Genomic DNA, 17181 nt, shown 5'->3' with positions numbered 1-17181 from the left:
TCCCGCTGCCTTTGAGGACGTGACGGGTCGGGTCTGTGGGCGGAGCTCGGGTGGTGGGTTCTATGCTGTGATTGGTTGGGAGCGGCTCTTTCCTCGCGGTGCTCCTCCCTGACTCCCCACCACATTCAGTCCAGTACCGGCTGCGGAGGGTCGAGTCTCACCGGGGAGCGTCTTCAATTTGTCCACATCGAGCACCGAGCAGCCGCCATCATGGCTCTGACCGCCGACGCAAACTTCCAGAAGCTGAAGCAGTGGCACGAGGCAAACGGCGCGAGCCTCAACATGAGGGCCCTGTTCGAGTCCGACCCGGAGCGTTTCGGCCGGTTCAGGTGAGGACAGCCGGAGGACGTATCCCCGTGGTTGGAGGTCCTCAGCGCTCCGCCCGGTTATCGATTCTCCTTCTCGGACTGTGACCGCAGGTGACCGACAAGGTCACCGATCCGCTCCGCGCGTTTCCGCTGTAAGCCCCCCCACCCCGTACTCCCTTCGTCATCATCGCCCCCCGCCCGGGTACTGAGCCCGAAACCTGCAGACCAGAGGCCCGACACCCGGTGGCTCCCTCCTCTACCGATATGGGTTACTGTTAGCTGCTTGCTAAAACGACTGCTTCCATTATCGGACAGTCTGCAGAGATTTCCTGTTTGTGCCGAACCTGCGCACGTGCTTACTAAGCGTTCACCAACACACCACCAGGCCCTCGCAGGTGGGTCTCAGGTGTGGGGTTGACCTCATACTGACGTTTACGTTGCAGACTGTCACGGGAGCGACAGGTTGCCTGTGGCGCGTCTGTCCGTTAATGGAAGCAGAAAACCTGAAGGAAGTTTCAGGTGTTCTGCTTCCATTATCGGACAGACGATAATGGAAGCATTAGCCCTGACATCGGGCGAGCCCCCCCGCCGGGCTCGCCCGATGTCAGGGCGGGATGCGGGCGGTAATGAAGCACAGGAGCCGGGGGTGGGACAACCGGGCACCGGTTCTGCCCGCGGGTACGTGCGCTGTGACGCATCCGCAGACAGACTGAGTCATCGCGTGAAAGAGGCCCACGTGCTGAGGGAGTCTGAGCAGAACCATCACAGGAGGCGGTGTGAGGCGTTTCCTGGACCCTCACACGGTCAGCTGAGGGTGATGCTGCGGTCATCACCCTCAGGCGGTTGCTCTGTTGTTGTTCAGGTCCTGTGTTTGGCTGCTCTGTGCGTGTCTGTGAAACTGGGTGTAAATAAAGGTTTTTGGCTCTGCTCACAGCACCACCCTGCAGACGGATGATGGCGACATCCTGATCGATTATTCCAAGAACCTGATCAACCAGGACGTCTTGGCCATGCTCCTGGCCCTGGTGAGAACACACTCGGTCTTTGATTTTGAAAGGCAGCTGGAGCTCACCTGTAGCAGCAGGTTCAGCTAAAGGTGAGCGGAGGAGGCGTGCCTTATCTGCTCAGAGCTCCAGTGAAACAGGAAGGTTTCCACACTTTATTTGGAAAGAGAAGCGTTGCGCCACGGCACCAGTGGCGGGCGCCGTGTCGACATGTCACCGCTTCCTGGTGGTGAAATGAGCTTCCTGAAGTCACCTGATTGCTGCCCGTGTGTTTCCTGTGTGCAGGCCAAGTCTCGGGGGCTGGAGGAGGCGCGGAAGAAGATGTTTTCCGGAGAGAAGATCAACTTCACCGAGGTAACGCCTCCTCACACGTCCACGTAGAAACTAAAAGGGGAACGAAGGTCACGTGACCGCTTTCCTCTAGCTTCACTTATCCATCATTAATCCCACGAAGGTGTTTATCAGGTCGATCGAGCAAAGGTTTGTAGAGCGAATAAATGATTCAGGTCTGTGTGTGCACTCGCGTTAAAGTACACCTGCGCAGGCTCGACCTGTACGCATCTAAATTCCAACTGACACTCAAACGCACCACGATGGCTTTATTTTGTTGGTTTCAGAGACGCTCTTCATCCTCCACCTGACACCGCGCAGACTCAGAGCTGCTGACACACACACACACTGAAGGTCAATGTATTGCTCAGCAGCGGCTGATTGAGCAGCTCCTGATCAACACGATGGATCACAAATCTTAAATATTTACGCAAACACGTTTGTATCACTTAAATCAGGCTGTGTGGTGACGTCATCGATCACAGGAAGCTGTTATAATTTTACCAAACACTGTAAATGGCTCCTGTATCAATAAAGTTCAGCCTGTTTGAACGTGCTGATGGATCCTGACCTGATCGGGGGATTCCACAGATCTGATTGATCAGTATGGTGATGTCACACCTGCTGATCTCTAACCTGGGAGCAGGGTAGGGTCACAGCATCTGTTGCCATGGTGATATATCCTAGTGTGAGGTGGCCCTCAGACTCGGAGGTGACTCCGACATCAGCGCGTGCGTTTGTGTGAGGGGGTCGCTGCTAACCCCGTTGTTGTTACCGCATGCGCTCACAGGGCCGGGCCGTGCTCCACGTCGCTCTGAGGAACCGCTCCAACACGCCGATCCTCGTCGACGGCGAAGACGTGATGCCCGAGGTCAACAGGGTGCTCGACAAGATGAAGGCGTTCTGCCAGGTGAGTGTGTGTCTGTGAGCGTGTGTCAATGCGTGTGACGCCTGGAGGTCGTGACCTTTGTGTCGTGCGTTTACAGAAAGTTCGCAGTGGTGACTGGAAAGGCTTCAGCGGGAAGAGCATCACTGACGTGGTGAACATCGGCATCGGAGGCTCCGACCTGGTGAGTGACCGCTGAGCTCTCGCACGCGCGTCAGCAGTCATGTGACTCACTGTGTTGTGGTGCGTTCAGGGCCCTCTGATGGTGACGGAGGCTCTGAAGCCGTACTCGGCGGGAGGACCGGACGTTTGGTTCGTTTCCAACATCGACGGGACTCACCTGGCCAAGACGCTCGCCAAGCTGAACCCCGAGACCACCCTGTTCATCATTGCCTCCAAGGTCACACACGCCTAACTCCTGGGTCTGAGCGTGCTCAGTCGGTTGCTTTCAGTTTCGAGAGACTATTGGTTTGAGTTACTGTTTGCTAACTCTCCGTTCCTCACTCTGACCTCCTCAGACCTTCACCACCCAGGAGACCATCACCAATGCCGAGTCCGCCAAAGACTGGTTCTTGCAGACCGCCGCCGACGTGAGTAGACCCGAGCCTGACGCAGCTGCTCTAAAACACACAGTCGCTTTAAAATGGAGGCAGACGGGGTCAGGGGTCAGGGGGTCGGGTGGTGATCTCTCCATCACGCTCACGAGCTTCTCTCCTCTCATCCTCCACAGAAATCTGCTGTGGCCAAACACTTTGTGGCTCTGTCCACCAACTCAGTGAGTCACACACGCAGACACACACACGCTCTCATGCACACACACGCAGACAGACACACACGCAGACACACACACGCTGCTCTAATCAGATCATCTGCAGCCTCTCTGTCTCCGCCTCCTTCAGGCTAAGGTGAAGGACTTCGGCATCGACACGGCGAACATGTTCGAGTTCTGGGACGTAAGTGCGCCTGTTACGATGATGAGGATGATGATGTCACTATGAATGCATGTGACTCGGATGGTTTTCAGCGGCGGGCTGGTGACGTGTAACCTGGGTAACAGGTTTTTGAGTCGACCCTCGTTATTTATTTAATAATATTCGTTTGTGTTGATTCTGGCTCCTTCACAGTTAAATTCATCGCTTTTCTTCAGGTTTAAGGAGCTCGTCATTTTTACCGTAGTCGGAGTTCCTTCGTGTTTCTCGTGAGGTCGCTCCTGTCGTGACCTCGGTTAACGCTGCCATCCTTCTGCTGAAAACAAACTGACAGAAAGCGGCTCAGTGCGAGCTCGCTGCTTCCTGTCACTGCTTTTATTTTGACGATCTGCTGCCCTGCCTGTGCTCTGATTGGTGGAGTGACTGTGTGATGTCATGTTTGCTTGTCCTCAGTGGGTCGGAGGTCGCTACTCGCTGTGGTCGGCCATCGGTCTGTCCATCGCTCTGCACGTGGGTACGTCTGTGACTCTGCTGTCGCCGGGGCAAAGTTATCAGTCAGTGATGGCGTCGTCCTGTCAGAGGAAAGAAGGATTATTCTGGACTGAGAATCAAGCAAAGCTGCTCTGCAGCGAGCTGAGCTTCAGCCTGTTGATATGTGCACGACTGAGTTGTTGTCCCTCCTTCTGAGAGCCTGATTGATAAACTCTGGTTTGTTTTGTGTTTCAGGCTTTGAGAACTTCGAGCAGCTTCTCTCCGGAGCTCACTGGATGGTACGCCGCCGTCTCTTCTGCTTTCTTGCGAGCGAGTTACTTCACGTTCGTCCGCGGGACAAAAATGGATTTCAACACGTGTTATTTGATCGTTGCGTCACTCTGAAATGTTTCCACGCTTCCCGTCAAGTTACTGAACAGGACACTTTCACAACTCGGGCTCGAATGTGAAAGGCGAGAGAATGGCGCCCTTTGTTTCTGCACGCGCTCTGTGCACAATACTTGCACACGCTCTGCTGACTGCAGGTGAACATCTCACCTGCAGTCAGCAGAGCGTGTGCAGCCTGACAGCAGGAGCATGAACCTAAACTCTCCTCCCCCCTCCTCCCAGGACAACCATTTCCGCAGTGCCCCCCTGGAGCAAAACGCCCCCGTGCTACTCGCCATGCTTGGCGTCTGGTACATCAACTTCTTCCAGGCAGAGACCCACGCCATGCTGCCCTACGACCAGTACATGCACCGCTTTGCCGCCTACTTCCAGCAGGTCAGTGACGCAGGGAGGCAGGTCTGCAGGTGTGACGCCTGCGTCACGTAACGCGCAGGAGACCACAGAAACCTTACATTACATCAGACTGCGGCGTGGGGGTGGAGTTTCGTGTTCATGATGAATGTCGGCGCTGATGACCCGTCTGTTTGGTCTTCAGGGCGACATGGAGTCCAATGGGAAGTACATCACCAAAGATGGCGCCCGCGTCAACTACCACACTGGACCAATCGTGTGGGGCGAGCCGGGGACCAATGGGCAGCACGCCTTCTACCAGCTCATCCACCAAGGTGAAGCTCCACCCTTTAATTATGTAACAGTGACCGCTCGTTAGTGAACATCAGGGCAGCTTATCACACCTGCAGCCCCAGCGTAGGTCACACAAACCTTCATGATCCAAGCACAGGTGAGTTAAAATGGTCACAGACGACGTGCCGCGTACCTGGAGCGCCCGAGCCTGAAGCTGAAGCTCCTCCCCCTGTGGAAACACCTGTACAGGTCCTTTTGTAAACATAATCAGATGTCTTTTATTTAATAAGAGACGTGAGAGGGGCACACCTGAGTGTCTTTGATCTGCTGCTTATTGAGCTGAGAACATTCGAGATGCTGTGATTGGATACCACAGGGCTCCTTCCACAGATGATTGGTGGCGTCGAATGCTCCCCCCCCACCCCCCACCCCCACAGCAGAGGGAGCCGGATTATTCTGGATCACTGAGGCCAGACAGAGTTTTCTTCTTTGGTCTGATCTGATTGGAGCTCGCCGCCTCGTGCGTCTGAACAGCCTGTGATCAATACCCAGAGTTAACAGACTGCTTGTCCTTCCTCAGGCACTCGTATGATTCCTGCTGACTTCCTCATTCCTGCTCAGTCTCAGCATCCAATCAGAAACAACCTCCACCACAAGGTCTGGACATTTAACGTTACCTTAGCCAGGCTGAACTGATTAGCTGGAGGAACCGAGAGCACACCTGGATGATGTAACGCCTCACGGGTGTTGTGTGCTTCATGCAGATCCTGGTGGCAAACTTCCTGGCTCAGACCGAAGCGCTGATGAAGGGAAAGACTCCGGACGAGGCCCGGAAAGAGCTGGAGGCCGCCGGCATGTCGGGAGATGCTCTGGAGAAGCTGCTGCCGCACAAGGTAAGAGCGCACACCTGGACACACCTGTGTGTGACCATCAGAGTAGAAACAGTCAGGTGACTGTACAGCGTGTCGACGTTCCAGCGTTTAAATGATGTTTTTCTCTGCAGGTGTTTCTGGGGAACAAGCCGAGCAACTCGATCGTTTTCAAGAAGCTCACCCCGTTCATACTGGGAGCTCTGGTCGGTGAGTACTGGCTTTTTAATCAAACGTGCTGCTGTGGGCGGAGTCACTGCAGGTGATCTCCGGTTACTGTAAACTTCAGTTGCACCAATAACGTCTCAGGTGTGTCCATTTAAAGAGGAGGAGTCTGACACAGCTGTGTTGTTCTTTCAGCCATGTACGAGCACAAGATTTTCGTCCAGGGCGTCATGTGGGACATCAACAGCTACGACCAGTGGGGGTGAGTCACACCTGGGCGGGGCTAAACTCGGGTTTAAGGTAGATTAAGCTTCCACGTTTGGGTTTTATTTTACAATTAAACATATTCATTTTTTTAAAAATTTTTAACAATCTTGAACGGTCACTTTGCTGCCACTAATAGACCTCCATACGTTCCCTTTTTTAAATAACTTAACCCTTTAGAGCCGGTCGGAGCGGGCACGCTCTGTTTTGCGTAACTATTTTTAAATTATTAGAAGACAGGGGCATTGGTACACTTTTATTTACAAAGCTATGCTTGGATTGCTGCCTCCTTATATTTGTACTTTGGTCACAAGGACAAATAGTGGTTCTTACTCCTTGCGCTCAAATGATCAGCTGCTGTTGTCTGTTCCCCTTGTCCGCACAGAGCTGGGTAAGAGAGCCTTTGTCCACTCTGCGCCTTTTTCATGGAACATGTTACAGAAAGACTGGAAACTAACTGAATTGTTGTCTTTAAATGTTTTTAAAACTAAACTCAAAGGCCTACAGGCTGCCTCAATAATGTGTAATTGTTTTGTGTAATTTTAACTTTGTTTGTTCGTATGTATTTGTCTTGAAATGTGCTGCCTCTTGGCCAGGACTCCCTTGAAAAAGAGGTCTTTGATCTCAACGGGACATTCCTGGTTAAATAAATAAATAAAATAAAAAATCCCGGCAGCACTGCAACCACGTAAGCTAGCACAATATTTTTTATTTTTTTTTGCATATGAAACCGGAGGAGTTGTACTTACATCTGATGCCATCAGCTTGTCCTCGGTCACAGTTTCCTTCCACATATAGCTTTGCAAAAACTGCATAAAAAGCACTTGCAGCAACAAAAACATAATATTCCAGAAACACGCTTTGCCGATCCGATCAGCTGTTCATAACACTTCCTACGTCCATCAGCCCGAACTTTTGCATGTCCGCCATGTCCTGCCCCAAACCGGAAGTGACGTCATTTTCACGGAAATGTAGTTTTTTTTTTTTTTTTTTACCATCAGGGCCTCATGAGCCTATACTGGTGTTTTTAAAAGTTATGTTTGACTTTATGACTTTCTGTGTCGTTTCTGGGATGCTTAGGACTCATATTGCACTGCTGGAAATAGTTTATTTTGATGCACATGCTGCTTTTTTGCAAATTTGCATTATAATATTTATTTTCGTTTTTCCTGCAGTATATAAAAATTGGTGTATTTCAAAAATAAAACTATGAAGACACTCAAAATAAATTTCCTGTGGTGGGAAACTAGTTTGTGCAACTTTTTTGTATTTAAAGTTTTGAGGGATAAACCTCTTAAATTTCTCTAACTAGAAATATATATGTTAAAAAAGCAAAAACGATTTTCAATTTTTTTTGTAGTTTATTGCACTTTTTTTGCAATTTATGTAATTACTATGCACTTAATGCAGACATATTATTAAAATCTGGGCTATAATTGTTGTATTGATGTATAGCAACTTGAAATGCTCCCAAAGATGGCTCCACAGCATGTAAAAATATAATATAAGCTCTGGCGGACTTGGTTCTATGGTAGGTCTTAAAGGGTTAAAGTTGTTGGGTTTTTTGTATTTAAATTAAAACAATGAATTTTCACTGTATTTATTTTATCACGTCTTAAAACATGTATTCAGAAATGCTTACTCTTCATCGTGACTCCGTCTTAGTCTAGTTTTACATGTTTTCATTTTGTGCTTATGTCAGGTAACCTTGAGGGTCTTTAAAGGCGCCTTTTATTATTATATATCCGGTTGTTCAGTGATGACGTGACGAATCCTACTTCCGGGTCTAAAGTAGTCTGCGTTTAATATGGCTTTTGTGTTGTTAACATGTTTAATGTTTTGTATTTTCTTCTATTTGATCTCAAAAAGCTCCTAAAACAGTCAGTGATCCCTGTTGACCTCCCTCGGCTTTTATTACCGCTAATCATTTATTTAAGCTCAGTTTTTAAAACCTTAGGATGTAACTACAGCCCAGCCCATGCAGCAGTATATGAATGACTAACCTCGTATTGTGGATGGATTATCTCAGTTGTTCTCCTGGCTGAAGTTTGGTCCTTTTACAGCATCCTGCCATGCGATTACATTTGTTCCTGACCACCGAGAACACTCACGTTAACTTTTATCCAGTGGAAAAAAAGTTAGCTTGTTTATATTATGCTAACATAGCTGTGTCGCTAGCGGTCACGTAGCACATCATTATATACCAGCTAGCCCAACTTCAGTAACCCTACAAACGTCACTGCTGTTTAGTTTTCTGTCTTCATTTATGCTGGAAGTGATAACAGAGCTGTACGTTTGCATTTGTTTCCAAAACCCCGCAGTCAGGACATGCTATATTGTATTTAGATAGAAGCTAGCGAGCTAACTCCCTGCTAACTTCTAACTCCGTTAAATGTCATAAATTCCGTTTTCATGGATGCCTGGATGTTAAACTCAATTGTTACACCTGGTAGAGCAGAAGGCTGATCATTTTATTAAAGATGAAAGACTTTAGACAGTTTTCAACTCTCAGTAATGCCATAGTGATCGTTTGATATATGGACCTGCAGCGGAGTTTAGACCCAGACACGGCTAGTGACGTCAGACTGAACAATCGGATTTAGTCAAACTTGCCTCATTGGTACCAGCGGTCTTCCGTACGTTTCCCTTACAAAATAATTGTTGTTGACCAACCAGCGTTGCTGTGTAAAGTTGTGTTGCTGACCCGCCTCTTTCCGCCGCAGGGTGGAGCTCGGGAAGCAGCTCGCCAAGAAGATCGAGCCGGAGCTGAAGTACGACTCGGAGGTGACCTCCCACGACTCGTCCACCAACGGCCTCATCAACTTCCTGAAGAAGAACTTCGCCTGAACGTTGAGCCGGCGTTAGCCGACCTCATCCTCCATCCTCATTGGCTGAATGATGTTTGTCTTGTCGTACGCTGTGAGCACTTCCTGTCTGTTATCTGTGTGCTAAGAGTCTTCACGTGTAGACGAGTCCTGAAAACGTACACGTTTGTGTAGGTGACCATGCCCAGTCAACTGTGACTTTCAAAATAAAAGCCTGTTTGTCGCCAATGCTGTGTTTGGTTTCATTGTGAGGTCACAGGAAATGCTTCTGTCCAATCAGTGAGCTTGTTTAAAGGAGAAGTCGGCTTCAGCAGTCAGGTAATTACTGATTACTGATCAGGTGTGATGTTGGACTGGCCTCGCTGGACGACGGGGGGGTGCTGAGCTGAAGCCTCGCGCTGATGTTTGGGGCGGGACGAGGGAAATGCTGTTGGCGCTGCACAACAAGGCCGTGCTGGTGACACATGAGCAACAGGTAACGCACACCTGTAATGCTCACTGGTGCTGATTTTACACACCTGCTCTGAACTTATCATCCAATCAGAGGTCAGCAGTACCTATGCAAGTCATGGATTCTCACATCAAAGCAAATTTAAACTCTTCTGTGACAGAGCGTGGTGACTCACAGCCAAACGACCGTTTTAAACCTTTTCTGGTGGAACAAAAGCACCTGATCCCAGTTCAAACAGGTGAGTTATGACACAGCGTGTACAGGCGTTCAGTTCCTGCGTCAGCCGGCGAGCATGTTTATTTTAACATGACTCACTGCAGAGCCTCTAGTGGACATCAGGGGAACTGCAGGTGTGGAAGCGATGAAGGGTGCTGAGTCTTGACTTCCTGAAGTTGAACAGTTGTTATTAAGACGTTTAAGATAAAGTAGGATGATTTTGATCTGGATCAAGCAAAGGTGCTCTTATTTTAAAGCCCTAATATTGAATGAACTCTTTAAAGCCTGCTAGGAGTTTAACGTTTGTGTGGAGCAAACATTGATTAAAAACAGCCGCATGCCTGCTCCGACCTCCGTGCACAAATGCATCGTTTGTGCTTCAGTGAGCGCCAGCCCGCTCAGACTGGACGAGCAGGAAGCGATCAGATTTCTGATGGCTGCGCTCCAACTGGCACTCAGTTTACCCTCAAGGGTTTTCTTGCACTAATAAAGTGGAGTAAAGTATTTTGTCAATTATATCATCAGTTATATCGTTATTGCAAATTTTCAAATGTATATCGTGATATTTTTGGTCATATCGCCCTGCTCTAATTACCAGGCCTCTGCAGAACTTCAACACATGCTGATGAGGCCGTTTAAATCAGCTGTGCTAGATCAGGGACATGTCTAAGACCTGCAGGACACCACCTCGAACAGACTGTAGTTAAGAGGACAGGCTGCACAGTGGGAACATGGAGCTGTCGTGTTGCTGCCATCCGATTACAAACAGGCTCGTATTCTTATTAAAGATGTTCGTTTAAGTGGAAATATCTGAATTACACATTATCCTGAGCTTTTTGATCAGGGTTGAATTTATTCTGAAATAAATAACTGAAAGTTAAAACATCAATAACTCAAAGGTACAATTTTACTTTTATTTTGAAATTTTAATTTATCCAAACTTCATGTGTGACTCTGAAATTATTTTCAGTTTGAAGTTTTCTAATTATTTCCATATATTTACGTTTATATTTGTTAACACTTTACGTTTCTAAGCCGTCATCTCTAACTGGTTTCCTCTCAGTCACCTTTGGGAACGAGGGGGCCGCCACTCGCCGCGGAGACGAGCTTCTTGCCACCTTCTCCTCCATGGCTCGGGCGGAGGAGACATCTACGCGGTGTTCTGGCCCGGATGTCACGGCAGTCAGCCGAGGATCCGTCTCCCGTGGCGAATGCTGTATGTCACGCTCTGCTGGCAACCCGGCCCAGACCGTTGTACGTTCATTGACCGCCGCCATGTTCGACCCGTTTTTAAAAACACCAACTGTCAGGCGGCGGAGCTTCAACACTCGAGCTTAAACGAGACACTCTGAAATAAACACATCCTCCATCTTTTATTTACAGTCTGTGTTTTACTTCTTCAGAGGTCTGAACTAACCTTCACCTCCTCATGACGAGCAAACAAGTGGAGGAGGCGTGGCTTTAAACACCCCTCAGGTGAGTCACATACAGAGTTAAAAAACAAACAGGGAATAAACATGCAGCTCTCAGGAGCTCTGAGGCTGCTCGTGTCCTCCTCGTGGAATAAAAGCAGGATGTATAACATCCACACAGCTGCTGCTCCACGCCAGCCTCACGTCTAAAAACATCTGGAGCGCGAGCGTCTTCAGTCCTGAGGCTTCACGAATGCTCTCTTCGCCGCCTCGTGGTTCTCCTCGTCCGCCTCCTGCGCCACTCGCTCTCGCTTCGTTGCAAACTTCTTCTTCATGCTTCCAACTAAACTCTCGTACCTGCCGAGAAAAACAGCAGATGAGAGCCTCGCTTCACGCACTGTGTGTCTGTAATGAGCTACAGTAGGAACACGCAGCGCTTCAGCATCAGAGGGAAACAGTTCGTACCTCAGAGCCATTTCTTCATCTGTGACGTCTGTTTGCATCCGGCTCAGGTCCTCCTCTTCCTCCTCCTCTTCCTCTCTGGGGTTCATCAGAGCCATCAGCTTCTGCAGGGACACACAGGACGGTTCCAGTTTAAATGCTGCAGAGCAAACACTCAGAGAGACTCGTCGTCCTGGGGTCAGGAGTCAGGGGGTAGGACAGAGGACCCAGGGTGAGGAGTCAGGGGGTAGGACAAAGGACCCAGGGTGAGGAGTCAGGGGGTAGGACACACCTGAAGCCTCCAGGTGACAGAGGCAGGGTCGTACTGGGATGCTTCTGCTGCAGTTGTACAGCTGAGATCTTACAGCAATATTTAAACATGAATAAAACAGCTGGTCGTTTCCATGGTAACCTTCAGTCAGACAGTCCCTGCTGGTTTAAATCGAGGCTGATTATTGTTAAAAAAACGAAGAACAAACTGATGTTTCTTAGCTCTGTGTCCTCCCAAACACAGCAGTCAGGTAATCTGACACTCCGCGAGGTCAGGGGTCAAAATAAAAACAGGAAGTGGGCGTGAAATGACACACACCTCGACTTCAGGATTGAAGCCTCTGAAGGAGAGTCGGCCATACTTCAGATCCTCGCAGGGAACGAAACTCCTCTCCTCGATGATCAGGTTCCTGCAGGAGCAGAGACGCCACAGTATTAAGAACACCTCCAGAATAACATCATCCGCCTCCATGATCACATGACCTCTGACCCCTAAGTACTTAAATCACACTTCACTGTGTTCAGACTTCAAACTAGACTCCATTCAGAAAACTGCACATTAAGCAGCTGCATGAAGAAAGTCCTTTAACGACGGTGCGGCGAGGCTGTTATACTCCTAGAGTATTTAAAGTAGAATGGGAGGCAGAGCCTTCAGTTTTCAGGCCCCTCTTCTGTGGAACCAGCTTCCAGTTTGGATTCAGGAGACAGACACTATCTCTACTTTCAAGATTAGGCTTCAAACTTTCCTTTTTGCTAAAGCATATAGTTAGGGCTGGACCAGGTGACCCTGAATCCTCCCTTAGTTATGCTGCAATAGACGTAGACTGCCGGGGGATTCCCATGATGCATTGAGTTTTTCCTTTCCAGTCACCTTTCTCACTCACTATGTATTAACAGACCTCTCTGCATTGAATCATATCTGTTATTAATCTCTGTCTCTCTTCCACAGCATGTCTTTATCCTGTCTTCCTTCTCTCACCCCAACCAATCACAGCAGATGGCCCCGCCCCTCCCTGAGCCTGGTTCTACTGGAGGTTTCTTCCTGTTAAAAGGAAGTTTTTCCTTCCCACTGTCGCCAAAGTGCTTGCACATAGGCTCGTATGTATTATTGTAGGATCTACTGTACAATATAACGCACCTTGAGGCGACTGTTGTTGTAATTTGGCGCTATATAAATAAAATTTAATTGAATTATACATTTTGCTTGAACTAAAGTGGGCGGAGCCTGAATGACGCTCATACGTACTCTTTAGCCTTGAGCTCGGGTAGGTCCAGGTACCAGTGCTCATCACTGATGATCCTCCGCTCGTCCTCCTCCAGCTGCTTCTTCGTCTCTGCATCCAGACGTCTCTGCATGAACTGTGGACACACACACGTCACCTTCAGCTGACGTTTCTGTGAGGTTTTAACCACACCTGCGCTCATGAATGATTTACTGCACTCAGCTGTGATTGGCTGAGGTCTCCCTGCAGAGAACCACAGCTGTTTTTCTCAGTGTGAAATCTTCCACATCTGCAGACCAGATTTTTAAAGTAAAGGTGAAAATCAGCTGAGAGGGTTTCATTCTGATTGGTCAAGGCATCAGGCCCCAGAAACATCTTCTCCACGTTGGTTCAGCCTCCCCAGGAAACAAACCAGCACCCTGTAGGTTGTAACCGCCCCCTGGATGTCATATCCGGTTCTGATACAGTTTTTAAAGCATGAATTTCAGCCGTTGTTCCCATTATTAGTGACGTAAAACAAATACCTGAGCATCCACACCGGTTCAGATTCGCATCACGTGACAGATCATTTTAAAGTCAGAGCTTATCTTTAGTGTCTCATACTCATACACACATTATTTATTAATAAATTACATTTACAGCCTGTTATTAACTCTGCTGAACGCCGATTTACTCTCCAGGTCACACTTGACATCAGGTAATAAAATTTAGCTTCTGTGTGAGATTTAAAACTTCATGTGAAGCAGAAAACCTTAAATCATCAGATTTCTGAGTGGAGTTATGCGCCGGCGCATTACAAAGCTAACGTTCTGCTAGCTATCGGCTGCTAGCTGCTCTCGCGTGTCCGTTAGCACGCGCAGCTTCACTCACCTTCATCCGCAGCAGGTTTTTGGACAGCTTCACCGACTCACTCGCCATCTTTAATCCAAGAGAATGCGGCTAACCGAACCGGAGGACCCTCGGTGCTGCACACCGAGCTAACGCCACGCTAAACAGAAGCAGAAAGAACCGAGCGCCGAGCTGCTTCTCCAGCCCTGCTAATCGAGCTCTGATGTGCAGCCCAGGGGCGGATCTAGAGAAATTTTCTTAGGGTGGCAAAATCAAAGCCTTTTCCCCCCAAACACTCATGCAGGTGGTTACATGTGGTTACATGATTCAAATGCAGTAAGTATGCACGTTTTTCATATAAATATAGTCGATAACTTAATTATTGTCTGTAGCCCACATGATTACACACTTTAGTTACATAAAACATGTGAGTTTTGATGCTATGTACTGTATAGCCTGTATGATAAATAAATATGTAGCCCAATAAGTATAAACTCCAGAAAGCTACACAACATGGGGCGCTTCATTTACAAACACAAGTCTAACTTAAGTTTCACTGTTTTTGTTAGAAAACAGTCACATTGTTGCAGCTTAAATTACACAAAATGTCAGAAATCTGCAGCGTCATGAACAAACATGTAAACCTCATTTTTCATGATTTGTTGGATGAACCCACTGAGGTCTGAAATACAACCGGACATTTGTGACTCCTTTGAGTTTACGTTGTTTATGTCCAACACAGACATGTTGGGTAAATGTTTATAACTTGAAATGCAAATATAAAACGTACATTTTATAAACATAAACAACTATTTATCTAAAAATGCAGCCAATACACCGTTTGTTTCATTTTCTACAACCATTTAAAAATCTTACTAAAACTAAAATGAGAGAACAATCAGGTGTGGCAATAAGATGCCCCACAAATGATGTGTGCCAGTAAAAAACAAGTTTGTCCACCAAAAGACAGAAGAGCACAGGGACAAACCTGCAGGCCCGACAACAGCAGGTGTATCACGCCGCTGGTTTTCTACTTAGTGACAGTGTTTACGTTGCAAATGTGCCTCTGACAGTCATTAGTGCCCTCACTGACACACTAAACAAAACGACTACACAACAGAACGACTACACAACACACTAAACGTCACAAATCTGCCACATCTAAACTCTCTCTCTCTCTCGCTCTGTCTCGCTCGCCCTGTTACCGTCACTCCCCAAACTTTTCCCTCTTCCTAAACAACCAAATCCCACATGTTGACTTTTTTTTAATTGGTCGACATGGTGCATTTTTCCACCAATAAGAAAGAGGTGGCTTTTTTCCTTTCTTTCCTGTTTTCGTGCTGTCCTTACAAAACGCTTAAAACACACACGTGACGACAGTATTTAGAACGAAGCGTGGCTGATATATATATGATCATAACTCTGGATTTACTGGCCTGTAATTAAAATTTAAAAACTTTGAAGTCCGAACTTTCAATGTGGCTGAAACAGAGACTCAGCGTGGCTGCCGCTTGTTGCTGTGTCAGCTCACATCAGTCATGTGATCTGGGGCCCGTTCTTCGTACGTCGCTTACTACATCCAAGATCAAATCATCGCGCTAACCGTGAGCTCGCTAATCCGGTTCCCCGAACACACCTGCTGTTGACGATTAGTACAGCTGGATGAAGTAATGTGAGATCACTGGGTGTCGTAAAAGGGGCTACGCATCGATAGTAGAAACATTGATCGGCAACCCTCTGATTGGTCGGCGAAAATGTCGAAGGTGCGCGCTCGGTATTTTTCGGCAGCAGAGCAAGAACTCTTGAGTGAGGGATTTCAGGAGTTTCAGAGTTTAATCAGAACGCAAGGGAACACTGCAAAGGCTGCAAAAGCAAGGAGAGAGGGCTGGCAGAGAGTTGCTGACAAATTAAACTCGTAAGTAATTCAATAATAACAATAATAATGGATTGGATTTATATAGCGCTTTCCAAGGCACCCAAAGCGCTTTACAATGCCACTATTCATTCACTCTCACATTCACACACTGGTGGAGGCAGCTACGGTTGTAGCCACAGCTGCCCTGGGGCAGACTGACAGAAGCCAGGCTGCCATATCGCGCCATCGGCCCCTCTGGCCAACACCAGTAGGCGGTAGGGTAAATTTATTATATTACATTATATCCTTTCACATTAGAGCCACAACAGGACCCACTAGAACATGGGAACAGGTAAAAGTGAAATATAAGAATATTCTACAGAATGGTAATATTTATCACTTATATTGCTTTTAGTCTCTTGGAAAGAGACCCTGAAATACTCTGTTTGTTTGTTCATAACAGCAACCAAGAAAAGGGCAGAGGAAAAAAAGACAGGTGGTGGTCCTGCACCCCCTCGTCAACAAGTTGGTTAAGTGAATAATACCCTCACGGGAAAATCGATATCTCTCTATGAGCACACTGTCGCGCTGAGCTAAAGGATCCTGTCTGTCCCGCAATATACGCTGAATTCTGAGGACTCTCCTTATCAATCTTGCACCTTCCGCAATGGGTTGCTCGCGTAAACGGACAGGACATGGCTGCGACAGGCTTCCCAAATCCACCTTCGCTTTTATAGCCGTGGTCTCTCATCTTGATTACACGAAGTAATTTACAATTACTACTGTGAAATATGAATTACATCTGTAATAATCACATACATGTAATAGAATGTTAATAGTACATTTCCCTTTTTTAGGAAATGACCTGTATGTATCTGTGTGACATCAATAAAAGGATCAGGTGCTGCATTATCTTTGGTTACATTGATGTTATTTATTTATGGTGAAACAGTGGTGGAATATCGCTGTTGCTTTCGTATAAATGAAGCGGACATACCTGCGTGGCCGCGATCTAATCCTGTTTACATAAAGTAAACCTGCTCGGGACCTGCTTACGGCTCTGTTGCTATGGCAGCAAGTCCCGGATGAGCTTCGGGGAACCGACTGATCCAGGATCACGCGAAATCGTCAACAATCTAATCCAGCTAACCTACTTAGCGAGGTACGAAGGACGGACCCCTGGAGGTGCAGCGTGTCCGTGGACCACAGAGGGTTAATAACACTCACCTTCCTTCCATTTCCACAGTGTAACATCCACCCACCTGTGTAAAATCCAAAATTCCCATGGTGTTGTTCAAAATGTGCTCTGGCACGATCATGAGCATCGCTTGCTGCTGAAAACAAGAAAAAAGCCGGTCCTGCTATGGGCTGAACCATTTGTTACTGGTGCAGGGGGGGCACT

General features: G+C 47.7%; 2 protein-coding genes and 1 long non-coding RNA gene across 3 annotated transcripts; 2 read left to right on the top strand and 1 right to left on the bottom strand.

The window, feature by feature from the left end:
- The first annotated feature begins 42 nt into the window (after positions 1-42).
- On the top strand, positions 43-9311 carry gpia (glucose-6-phosphate isomerase a). Its single transcript, XM_026172304.2, has 18 exons — positions 43-329; positions 1243-1333; positions 1598-1666; positions 2433-2552; positions 2629-2712; positions 2782-2928; positions 3047-3118; positions 3259-3303; positions 3428-3481; positions 3911-3971; positions 4184-4227; positions 4559-4711; positions 4872-5001; positions 5541-5617; positions 5725-5853; positions 5964-6039; positions 6190-6256; positions 8982-9311. The coding sequence occupies exons 1-18, from the start codon at positions 211-213 to the stop codon at positions 9103-9105; spliced, it is 1662 nt and encodes a 553-aa protein (XP_026028089.1). The 5' UTR covers positions 43-210; the 3' UTR covers positions 9106-9311.
- Positions 9312-11121: 1810 nt separating this feature from the next.
- mphosph6 (M-phase phosphoprotein 6) lies at positions 11122-14174 on the bottom strand. The gene is made up of 5 exons (XM_026172305.2): positions 13967-14174; positions 13120-13232; positions 12193-12283; positions 11628-11728; positions 11122-11519 (listed from the first exon to the last, which is right to left on the bottom strand). The coding sequence occupies exons 1-5, from the start codon at positions 14012-14014 to the stop codon at positions 11396-11398; spliced, it is 477 nt and encodes a 158-aa protein (XP_026028090.1). The 5' UTR covers positions 14015-14174; the 3' UTR covers positions 11122-11395.
- On the top strand, positions 14123-16691 carry LOC145429903 (uncharacterized). Its single transcript, XR_013910233.1, has 2 exons — positions 14123-14260; positions 16243-16691. It is a non-coding gene; the product is annotated as an uncharacterized LOC145429903 (long non-coding RNA).
- Positions 16692-17181: the final 490 nt, after the last annotated feature.

This window comes from Astatotilapia calliptera, chromosome 7, assembly GCF_964374335.1.
Source record: "Astatotilapia calliptera chromosome 7, fAstCal68.1, whole genome shotgun sequence".
NCBI lineage: Eukaryota > Metazoa > Chordata > Actinopteri > Cichliformes > Cichlidae > Astatotilapia > Astatotilapia calliptera.
Note: the sequence above shows the minus strand (reverse complement) of the source record. Positions and strands in the feature narration are given on the sequence as shown.